At 38.3% G+C, this 12,717-nt stretch overlaps 1 protein-coding gene across 2 annotated transcripts in view; it reads right to left on the reverse strand.

The window, feature by feature from the left end:
• Nucleotides 1-2,557: 2,557 nt before the first annotated feature.
• KLF7 (KLF transcription factor 7) overlaps nucleotides 2,558-12,717 on the reverse strand; it is a 109,192-nt gene continuing 99,032 nt past the window's right edge. For both annotated transcript variants that reach the window (XM_075284354.1, XM_075284353.1), the window contains exons 3-4: nucleotides 11,199-11,322; nucleotides 2,558-5,488 (exon numbers count right to left, since the gene is read on the reverse strand). In XM_075284354.1, the coding sequence (XP_075140455.1) occupies nucleotides 5,451-5,488; nucleotides 11,199-11,322 (162 nt within the window). In that variant the 3' untranslated portion in view covers nucleotides 2,558-5,450. The remainder of the gene's footprint in view (nucleotides 5,489-11,198; nucleotides 11,323-12,717) is intronic.

The raw sequence follows: 12,717 nt of genomic DNA on the forward strand, positions 1-12,717 counted from the left end.
TCAGGACACAGGAAATGCAAAACTTATTTCTATGTTTAGTTACTAGATAGTAATCACCTCTGTAAAGTACACCGCTATCCCTTTGTCTACATTATATGAACACTGAATTAGCAGAATAAAGTCACACGTTTATAGAGGATTCTTAACTGCAGACACGACAAACCAAGGGTCCCTTCTTATATCAATCATCCTGTCAAAGTAGAGCAGGCCACATCATAGGACATGTCAAATCGTCATAGGTTTGCTATAAAGAAAAGCTAGTTTCATGTGTGTAATTTACTCTATACTATATATAAGGTGGGAGAGACCAAATTCATCTCCACGGGACTGCTTTGGCACATACCAAAAGGAAAATTTTGCTACAGTAGAAATTCTAATTGAGCTTTACAGGGTTGAATTACTATCTAAGAAGGTCAGGAAAGTATCCTTTATAAGTGGTCGGACATGACTTTTTATTTATGTTCTTTTGCCATATATGATTTTACCAATTTCTATTTTATCCGAACAATGCAATTTTGTAGACATGCTTGCGTGGCTGGTAGGCCCGCCAGGATTATTGGGAAGGGTACTTAATAGAGATGAGCGAACACTGTTCGGATCAGCCGTTCAGAATAGCACGCTCCCATAGAAATGAATGGAAGCACCTGGCACGTACACTTTGCCGGTGGCCGGTCGCCGTGCCAGGTGCTTCCATTCATTTCTATGGGAGCGTGCTGTTCGGAACGGCTGATCCGAACAGTGTTCGCTCATCTCTAGTACTTAATAAGGAAACATATCCATCCTAGTTCACAGAAAATGCATCAAACAATATTAGTCCTCCAGACAAACAATATATTGTTCCCTCCATGGGCAGCCACTGCTTTATCCAACATTATTGTTCCCTCCATGGGCAGCCACTGCTTTATCCAACATTTTTATGAATTCTTAAAACAGGGTTGAAAATTATTGTGGCAATTACATTAATAGGAACATTTCAATCATTTACAGGATAGATGGCAAAAAGTAAAGAATATGGTATGGTGTGTTTAAAAAAAGCTCCACAGATGAGAAGAGCATCAGCTATCCCACGCTTCATGAAACATTTCCCATGGATACTATTTCACATTCAAGGGAGGAAGCTTTCTGCAATCTGCTGCACAAATCCATGAAGCAGCCAAGAAAACACATAATAAATATTAAAGATGATATTGAGGTGTTTGAACTGCGCAATAATGAACCAATCGTTCTGTTCAAATCCATTTCACTCTGGCTATAAAGTAATTCATGATGCCCAACACAGTATAAACTAGGCATAGTCAAAAAGGCCTTGATGTACTGACATAGTCATTTTCAATACAGCTCACAGATGGCGTATCACTGTGACATGATGGAACTGTCCATAAAATTATATCAAAAACTGAGATTTTTGAAAGGAATGTCTACAGCGGAACATCTAGGCGTAATGGCAGGAAAGTACTTTCAGGTAAGAGCAAAAATCATGTAATAAATGAGGATCTTCAACTAGAACGTCTCATTTCATTTATCTGAAGATATTTATTATTTTGTAAACAAACTTCAGACTACGTCTCCCAAATTCACTTTACTATATGGGGTTTGATATGTAGGTTGTACAGCTGTAACAACAAAAATATGTATAACTGGAGGTCTACCACTCGTCTATTGTCAAGTCACGTATCCTCTAGGAAAGCTTCTGGACATATGTTAGATCTATCTATAGGCTCACATTTCCTGTGTCCTTTTGACCTCCATTGGGCTGGTATATGTTAGTAAACCTTATTTCAGCTGTATGGAATAGCACAGTATGCGCAAGCATGCTCAAAAAGGCATGGAAGCCTATGCACGATATATATCAATGTATGGCTATACGTCCGCAAAATCCATTGGAGATATACATCGGAAAATCTCTTGATGTATATCTTCAATGTACGCTGCAAACATAGGGAGAGTGGATGATCCGTGATATAAAAACAAATAAGGCATTTCTCATATTTTGACATAGCAGATTCATATAAAGGGGTTTTCTAGATGGAAAAAGGAACCTGCTTGTTTTTCCTTGTCTAGAGCTTTGTTTGGTATTGCAGTCCATCCCCATTTAGGGCTCGTTCACATCTGCGCCCGGCACTCCGTTATGCAGGTTTCCATTTTCTGCATAAAACAGAGCAGGAAACGTAAGCCTGCAGGATTCTTTCTCACCCATTCATTTGAATGGGTGAGAAAGCTGTCCGGCCGTGAGTTGCGGTGAGCGTTTTATGCTCTCCGCCGCGAAACCGGGTTTTTTAATCCGGACAGAGAGTCGGACATGCAGTACTCTGTGTCCGGATAAAAAAAAACGGTTTCACGGCGGAGAGCATAAAATGCTCACCACCGCTCACGGCCGGACCCGGTCTGTGGTTTCCGTCTTCTTGCATGCAGAAGACGGAAACCACAGAATGGAGACCAGAACGCAGGTGTGAACCTAGCGTTACATGAATAGACGTGAGCTGCGATACCAGTCCATGGGCAAGAGTGATGTTTTATCTTTAAAATATACGTAATAATTGGTAAACATATACGGCAAAATAACATTCAAAAGCTGTCCACGTATTGAAATCCTGGATGGAGAACTCAGTAAGACCAAATAGAGCATAGAATGGCGCCAGACTGGGGTTTCATCTATGACTAGTAACGGTACTATTTACTCAGATGTCAGATCTTATAATAAACATAGACATGTAATATCTGATGGCCTATAGCAGATAAAGTGCTGCGTCAAATTTGCACCTTCTGCAGTTGGTTAGCCCTAACAAAGAATCCTCAACAATTTCGTGTTATAAAGCCTACACAAACATTGGGGTCAATACTGATCTGTATAATCTTACCCTGAAAAAAGAGCTTGAAACAGTGCTAAAAGACCCCCATAACCAGTTGTAGTAATGGCATTAAAAGATAAATTAGTTTCCACATTCCTAAAATTTGCATACCGATAGGTATGTCGAGCTGGTGGGAAGTTTATTCAACTGAGTGAGTTATTCTCCTACTTTACATGCTCCTCAGTCAACCATCTGTGTTACAAATATGTACAAAGAAGGTGCCTCCTGAAATGCACTATACAGTAATAATGTCATGTTTTATGTTACACTGTGTGTGTCAATGTTCCTTGGTTTTTACCACAACATTAAAAATCCATCAGAATGGCCACAACATTAAAATATGTATATCTAGTATGCAGAAGCAGAGGACTACAAGGATTGTCGACAAGCAGTGCTTCAGGTATAGTAAGTACATTTTGATTTTTAAATCTTTGGAATCAAACTTTTTATTCTCTTTCCTCCTCCATCAGATTCTTAGAAACACCTATAATCTTTCGTTTTGGTCTCAGGTCATATTAAACATCCTACCCCTTTACTAAAATGAATGAAATAGTGAAAACTCAAAGTATTTGGGGATGAAAGGATTATTTTATGCAGGGTCCACGTCTCATTTTTTTAGGAGAAGTTTAAAAATTCTTTAGAAACCAGAGGGGTCGATCAACGGAAATTCTTGACCCACCGCAGCTTTAGTGCCATGGATATTTCTTCATTTATTAATCTATTCCTTTAGGGCTTTAAGATTCAGATATTTAAGGTGTTTTTAATTTTTTTTTATTTTTTATCACATATTTTGCTTTAGATTTTTTTGACTTTTTTATATTTTATTTCTTTTTTTTTTCTTTTTTTTTGCTTAACAGTCAAGGAGTCAAAACAAGTTAAAAAGATGCCAGCCGGCTGGGGTAAAAGAGCTGCGTTTATGTGGACAGATTGGGACCAAATGTGCAATTTTACTAGCTGCTTAGGGGTGGTCCCAGAATATACAAAATATACAACCTGTTCCCCAACACACCTACTTGGATTGACCATAGGATACGGTCAGATTGGCAGTCTTTGGAGCAAAGACCAGTGACAACTGACTTGAGTAGTATGTACATAGATACTTTGTTGACTATGCACTCTTGGGCAAAGTTTAGATTTTTTTTACTTTTTCTATTACCAACAAAAGGCCATACAAGACCTGTACTCTGTATTGTTTGAAGTAACCCTGTGAAAAACTTACCAATAACCTGACTAAATGCTATCAATGTTTACCCTTTTTGACACGTTAAATTATAGTTGAGTGTCCAGTCAATGACCTTCGTAAACAAGAATGTGTCTGCTTTTATGAGTCAGTCGGGCAAAATCAACTTGATTAAAGTGTCCTCCATTACCCAATGTTGTATGATTTAATATATTTGGCTTTTTGTTGTTGACACTCAAAAGGTAATATTAAGTACAAAAATGCAGCTGCTCTGGAAATAACATCAAGTTTCTAACTAGTTATATTATTAGGAGAAGTCAATGATCAAGCACAAAGTTTGGAAAGTTCAATAGAAGAAGGCTTGCCGCTCATTAGATGATAGGAGCCAAGTCTAGGTCGCTGGTCCAATTCAAGCAAAAACTGTCCAGATGGAGATTTAATAGTTCACCGAGATACTTGTCCATGTAGCGCATATAGTAAAAGCTTATGAAAAAGCTTCATAAACAAACAAACAAAAAACAATGGGGAAAACGGTAACTCATAATGGAAAGGTCGTCTAACCTTTGGAAGTGCGCATACTGGTGGTGGGTTATTTTAATGCAACAGATAAGCTCCATTTTTAGTCAACATCAGTGACTTATGTAAGTTCCTAGTGCATAAGATGTGCTACAGCCAACAGAAGTAAAAATAAATTAGTTGGGAATTCTATGAGTGCTCCACCATCCATATGTCCTTCTGAAAAATACATCTAAGGATCGCATAAATGGTTCAGTTGTTCTAACCCCACAAGTCCAGTGCCAGTAAGGCCTATGGCATTGAGCTAAATGGTTGTAAAAGCTCTATAATGAGGCCAAACCAGTGGAGAACACTTGATAAGGATCCAAGTAGGTCTAGAACTCTTCCTTAACAGGAGTCTTCAGCTATGAACCAAAAGGCTCAGATTTGGTTTCCTAGATCGAAATCCATTTTTCATTTTCTCTTAAATTACATATTATAAGAAAAAATAATATTAGTGCTACAACATTGCAACTCGAAGGTGGCTTCTTAGCAGCTTCTGAGTTTCAATAAGGTGAGTTCATCAGAGCCCCTTAAGATGACTGTTCTCCTGCTCTTCATTTCCACAGCGAGGCTTCAAAAACCTGGTATGCAGTCGTTTCGAAGTCATCCAGGTCTCCACCACTATGCACCTCTTTCAATAAGGTTGGAGGGTAAGGCATAACAGACAGACGAATATATTGGAGCATGTGACGGTGCATGAAGATTTGATATGGTTTTTTTTTGTGTGTACAGGGTTTTACATGTAAAAATGTTCTCTATGTCCTGCAATTCCATGGACAAAATGACAAGTGTCCACTGCAACCCTTGGTCCTCCCAAGTCAGAAGAGCCATTACTGCTTCAAAATGTCCTCAGATATGCCTCTTCATATGCAGGGCAAGGTGGTCAGACCTGGAAAAGCACCTACGAGAAAGTAGATTAAGATGGTCATTAAAGACATCTCTATAGATATTTGCCCACGTATGAAACATCAACAACCTACATTCATATTAACTAAAGATGAGCGAACACTATTCAGAACAGCCGTTCCGAATAGCACGCTCCCATAGAAATGAATGGATGTAGCCACGCGGGGGGTTAAGCGACCGGCCGCCGGCAAAGTGTGCGTGCCGGCCGCTTCCATTCATTTCTATGGGAGCGTGCTATTCGGAACGGCTGTTCTGAATAGTGTTCGCTCATCTCTAATATTAACCACATATTACAAAATATCAAGATCAAATCTTTGAGAATTCGATATTTGCATCATAAACAGTCAATTCAATAACAATGTAGATAGGTTGTCACCAGCTAAGAAGACATGATTATAAAAATGAATTAGTCTTCTAGTTAATCATATTCATCTCTTAATTAATCATTATGGTCTGCATTGTGCTAGGCACCACCTACTTAATTTCAGGCAACATGTGGTGCAGCGGCCTCACTCTAGCCGATTGACCTCCTGGTGCTGCGTAATTGCAGGGAGAGAGTAAAGGGGCCTACAGAAGGCCCGAAGCTTATACCATATGTGCTTCTTAGTGTAAGTGCTGAGCTGCACTATGGCCACCCAAGGGAATATTTTGTGAGATTCTGAAGGGACAATAAACTAATGAAAAAATGTAAATGATGTGTCCAAATTACATCCCTATTCCTAATATATATATATACTGTATATATATATATATATATATATATGACAAATTCTACGGACATCATAAAGGGTCATGTATAATAGTGACATAAAAAATAGAAAATATATCAATAACACGCACTTAATATCTGTGGCTGTGAAAAGGAGCCAGGCTGAAAATAAAAATCATTAGTGGGACGCTTTAAGATTGACAGTTATAACCTTTGTGTTAGGGAGGGAGGTTTCCTGCGTGGATTTTACCGAGTACGTATAGGAGTTTTTCAAGGCAGCTTTAAATAAGGCTCATATTTTCTAATTTTCATGTGTTGCAAATGAAATTTAGTCCCCAAGTGGAGATATCAGAAAGCATGGCTGGATGAACCGCACTGATGCATTTCATTAACTCCTTAGGACAATCTTCCTACCTGACACGCAGTTATATTTTATACTGCAAGTAAAAGAGACACCATTAACCCTTAAGTACTACCATGGCGTCTATCATAATGTTATGTGTGTGATAGTGGTGTATGATAGACACCATGATAGTACTTAAGGGTTAAGGTAAAACTGATAGGTAAGAAATCTTAAGCTACAAAAGGCCTTTGCTCTACTCTATGAAGGCTCCATGAATGTTTCATTATGTATTTACCTTTTCTCTACCCCCACCCCTGAGCCTTCTGCTCCTTCAGAACCATCTGTTGAAGATCCATTAGTCTCAGTCTGAAAGCTTCCATATCCTTAATGTCCTCCCTGATAGACTGGGTTCCTCAGGCATTGCTTTAAGGTCTCTGGATTTTCTATTTCCTCTCCCAACTAATGCACTTTATTTCATTAGGACAACAATTAACAGGGTGTCGACTTTTATGTCGGCTGGACAATGCTGACAATACGGAGTCTGTGCTTTGAATTTCAACTCTGCTCAGTACAGTCGGCACAAGACTATGCAGAATTATTAGGCAATTTTTACTAATGATAGATACAGTTTAACTCATTAAACATTTAACATTAATTGATACTAATGTAAATATAAATGATGAAATATATTTTAAGTACGCTGGAAATGTACATTTCTCGGTATTACCAGAGTAGCAGCAACAGTATCACACTCATTTTTTTTTTTTTTTAATGCTGGCTTTTAAGGAGCCTTAAGTAAAATAAGCCACTTGGCTTCACTCTATGTAAGCAGAATAAAATTTCCTAGTAAATAATACGCCTGGCAGGGAAAATAACTTTTTATACAACTGTTGTACTGTTGCTATTTCAGCTAGTCATCAATTTGCTCTGCTTTATTTTATGAAAATGCACTCTTTTGGGCTGGAATCATACACTGTGTTTTTGTAGCAATTTTTAAGTGAATTTTCTGGTGGTCAAAAATGTCAGATGTTACCCTAAAGTTTACATAAAAATAATGGTATATCTATGTACAGTGGGGGTATGCGCTGGTGGAGGATGTGACTAATTTAGAATTAGACATAAAATAGAGGTGTCCTCTGAGGCCTGGTTCACATCTGCTTGCAGACCCTCGAACGAAATACCGAACACATTAAAAAGCGGTGAGCAATGAAAGCACATGGACCCCATAGTCCATGCAAAGAAAAAAGTAGTTCTTGAAGTACTTTCCTCTACACATGATTCGTGAAGACACTACGCGGAAAACACACAGACCCCATTATAGTCTATGGGCCTCGTGTGCTTTCACTGCTCACCACTTTTTAATGCATTCAATATTCCCTGAATGGAATACTGAATGAAGATGTGAACCAGGCCTGAGTATTCATGGGCCTAGTCTGAAATCTAGGTGATTCTAGGTAGCATATATTCCAGTCATGGCTTATGGCAAAACAATGGTATAAATGTTGATAAGTCTGACGGAGATGATAGCTCTGACACTAACCATACTCCCTTTTCTGAAAGTGGTGAGGGCAGCGAAAAATGCCGGTTGAGGGTCCATTCACACAGAGGAAAATGTTGAGGAATTTGGTGTGGAATTTCAGCGCTGAAAAAAAGCCTCCCATTGACTTCAATGGGTTCTGGGAGGCTTTTTTTCAGCGCTGAAATTCAACAACAAATTCCTCACCATTTTCCTCCATGTGAATGGACCCTGAGACAGTTTTGTAACAAGTAGCATTTAAAAGATCACAGACGATCACAGACCCTCCTGTTTCCAATTTTTTAGACCACAAAATGGGGTAGGGAGATGATATATCTCCCCCAGTGTTTAAGATTTTGGCATTTTGTTAAAGACACCTGTATGTTCTGCGCTTGGCAGGCTCCTATCAACTTTTCTATAGGACTTGAAAAATGGCAGAAGAGGACCAATTTGCCAAATTTGGCTACAGACAGCTGTGTAACAAGCATAGGCTGAAAATATTCACAGCTAAAGAGACAACATTGGGCAGCATTTTAGAGGACATTCATATAACTTGCGACCATCTGTAGGCAAATCTGGTATCTCAGGCCCAATTCTAATATACCTGAGGCTTATTTGTATTTCCATAAGAAGATGATTATCTCTGCATTGCATCATCGGTTTATGGTCACATGGGTATGTTTCTGCTCCTAGTAAAGCCCCTGCACATCACTATTATTGGTTTTGGAGGTGTTATGGACCTGACGGACTTCCTTTTAAGGAATAAATTTATGTTACATCAAATTATTTTCAATAGCTGGACAGCTGGTCTTACATTGCTTAGAATTGCCGCCTTATAGTTTGGGATAATCTGTAACAAAGATATAACTGACATGGAGCAAATAGAAGCAGGTCACAACTATACGAAATGTGCCAAAATTCTATTTCAAAATATGCCAAAAATACATACATCTATTTCTATATCATTTTTTATATTAAATTTCTACAGCTGAGAGAAGACATTTCTGCACATATTTGCAAGCTATGCTGGGCTATGGGGAATAAAGGTGTAGGTAACGCAGTCACATATAAACACACACATTGACTCTTTGGCTTAAAAATACATTTAAAAAAACCCCTAAATTTACGGTGGTACAAAATGTACGTTCAAAGCCTGAAATATTCTGTGCACACAGACAGATGGTACAGTGCATGCACACACATGCTGGTATATTATTTGCGGGGCACAGTGTTTTCTGCATCATTTGATATATTTTAGGCATAATTACATGGCTGGTACAAGTTATTTTGGCACGCAGAGTATAGGCCGGAATAATATATGTGAGCAAGGAATTAGAGCATAGAGTGATAGCGTACAGTCTAACCACTGAATAAGAAATTGCTCTAAAAGGCGGCGTGGTAAATGCGAATATAAAACAGCTAAGGAAATCTCTGTCATACTTAAAAGGATAACAAAAAGATGATCACCATAATTCACAGAAATGGTAATTATGTCACGATGTGAATCACCGTATCAGACTATATGTAATACGGGGGCCGCTATCTATTCAGGACTGTGTAATGTAAGAATACCATGTCACAGGAGGGGGAGGTCAAGTCTTGGAATGGCAGGATGTTCATGAAAACACATTTCCTTGCAATCAAAGGCAAAAACTGTCTTCCTGTTTCCTGACCTGTTATTTCGCCAGTAGCTAAATATATAATGGTGATTGTATTACAGACATTTTCCTGGCCTTTTCTTTTAATGCTACTCCTGGGTTCTTTGGCCTGATAACTCATCTTCCTCAGCCCTTTTCTAATGCGATTAAAAGCACATCTTTATTCAATAACGTTGACAATAGCCTGAGCGAGGCTTTGCCTGGCCTGCTAGGCCTCAACTATCCAGCTTTCATAAGATGATAATGTCAGGGCTGTCACTTGTAATTATTCTAGTACTCTGTTCCTTTCACCCTTTTACTTCCCATCCCCACACAAGAATACTTCTACCTTCTGGGAGATTTCTTGCCGCTCAGATGCTTGATAATGAAGATGGCATTTTAACTAGATGACTGCACTTAAAGTGTTAAATTAAGATTGTCTGTCAGCGCCGTCACAAGCAGATTTACATGCTATTAACCACCTATGATGACTAATGTAGAGCTGTGTTTTGTGGGAGTTTCCTGATTTTAGTGTATTTTTTTAGTATTTTTTTCCATAATGCAGCATACTCTAGGTTATTCTATATGTATTCTCCTATTAGCTATTTTTATGCATTAAAAATGTCTGAATAAATTAAAGATGCTACCCATAATATGTGTAGAAAATGTATTAGAATGCGTATGTGTGTGCATGAAGGATATAAAAAATAATTCACGGAAACATGTATAGTACTAATGTTTTCCTGAGAAGATATAGGAGCCGGTTCTGTCTATACTCTGTATGGATGCCACGGCTATGAAGCCTTTAACCGTATAAATAGGATCCACACAATGAGGCTCCGATGCAGGTAAGTAATATCTGCATTATATAACATCATGACTGTAGTGGAAGTTTCTATACAGTCTTAATACTTTAGATCTCCAATCCAAGCTACACCTAGACCCACCAATAAATGCCAAACGCCACTGTATGTAATGACGTCATGTTAGACAGATCCTATGGATTCACAGGATATTGTTGCTTCCATAAACCCTGCTCTGCCTATTGATAAAATACTGTAGGGTTTGCAGATCCGCATACGTAGCTATGTTTTAGGCTATGTTTACACCACATTTGGAGTGTACGTTTGGAAGATATTCTGGGAACACCTCTTGTTACATAAGCTGAACATAGTCATAGGGATCCCTGTACCCAATGGAGACCAAAAGAGTTTCCTCATGGTCTCTGTTGGACTGGTAAACATCAGTACACCTTTTCTTACAATAAAAAATAACATATGAAAGTATAGTATACATTGTTTGCTGATAGCCTATGAATGATGACTCTCTGTCTGTGGTATTCATCTTGAAATCCTCCCAATGTAGGCCCTAAATGTGAAGAGCCTATCCCTTGCAATTAAACTCATATCACATGGTTTACAATAAAGCTATCGCTAATTTAAACAAATTCAATGCTCAGCTTACAGTGTCAACATTTTATAGAGCCAGAGTATACCTTACCTGTCACAGTGGTTGCATTTAAATGGCTTTGCCCCTGTGTGTTTCCTGTAGTGCCTTGTAAGTTCATCACTCCGGGCGAAACGCCAATCACACCCTTCCCAGGAGCACTTATATGGCTTTTCACCTAAAAGACAGACCATACATGTATATATATTTATTTAGTAATGTAGACTGCAAACCTTGATTTCCAACAGTAAATTTGCACACAGAGTATCTGGATATACCGTATAATATTTGCTAAGACGTATTAATGTCATCATTCGGAACAGAATTATTAAAGCGGAGACGTGTGCGGCCTTAAATCTAGATGTCAATCTGGTGTTGTAAGAAGAATTACCCAGAGAACATTAATTTTATTACAGTTTATGCTATATAGGGTAAAAGATCAATAAGTTCTAAACGTGAATCAGTCTTTCCCTAGTGACCCAGCGCAAGCTGGAAAGCTTATTATAGTGCCTGAAGCCTTATGTAGGGTCACCTTTGCATGGTTAATAACTTCCAATGGTAGATTAACACAATCGCCAACTGGAGAGAATGTTGTATACAGCATCATGGGGGAAGAAAATGTTACAAGTGGCTATTATTGGAGGTGCTGCGTTTTGATGTTCTGCACATTTACCCTCTGAGTACCACTTATATTTTACATCCAGAAAGAGAACATTTTATGGTGATTTCTTCAAGTGTTTATAGGACTCCAATGTGCTGGAAATTCTCATATATAATTAGACATTTATGGATGAACAACTACTAATAGGCAGTCGCCGCACCATTGCTGTAACAAGCCAAATGAAATTGTTGCCAATATCAAGAATACATCATTAGACAGTGAAATGTGATCTGTTCTGGGTATAGCAAAGCATGGTCCAAGCCACCTCAATAAGAACATTTTTAATTGTTAGTGTTTCCTGGTTCTGTAATCCTTTTCTCGGTAATTAGTTTATTTTCTAAGCTAAAGCAAGGTTTTCCAGTTATCGCCTCTCAGCTCATAATAACACAGAAGACTATAAAAATCACTTTTTTTAACGCTAAATTTTTACAAGACTCTCACTAGCTTCACACATTTGCAGTGACTTCTGCAAACACGCTAAAGTAAAGAGAAAAAAGTAAGACCTGAATTAACTGCAGATGATTTGGCAGGTTCAACACCATTATCTGCCATTAGCAATTCTGAGCTGCAAACTTCTACTTCTTTCTCTCAATTTTTTGACATTTTCTTCTTCTGTACAAAATGTTTTCTACCCATATTAGCTAAAAGATTTCTTCAACTACAGGAAGAGATGTCATATAGTCAGGATATGTGGTCTGATTGGTATGACTCCCACTGATCCCCTGATTTTCCAAACACAGCAATGACCAACTTCACACAGACACATTCATCTGATTGTACTTGTGTCCTTCGTCCTTTAAATTTTCTGATTTCAGATGTTAAACGCCCATTGATTAGACTGTTGTGGCATGTCTAACTGTTGGTTCCTTGCATTCAATTCCCCCCAAAATTGGGATAAAACATAAAAATAAG

This window comes from Leptodactylus fuscus, chromosome 8 (genome assembly GCF_031893055.1).
Source record: "Leptodactylus fuscus isolate aLepFus1 chromosome 8, aLepFus1.hap2, whole genome shotgun sequence".
In the NCBI taxonomy this organism is placed as follows: Eukaryota; Metazoa; Chordata; class Amphibia; order Anura; family Leptodactylidae; genus Leptodactylus; species Leptodactylus fuscus.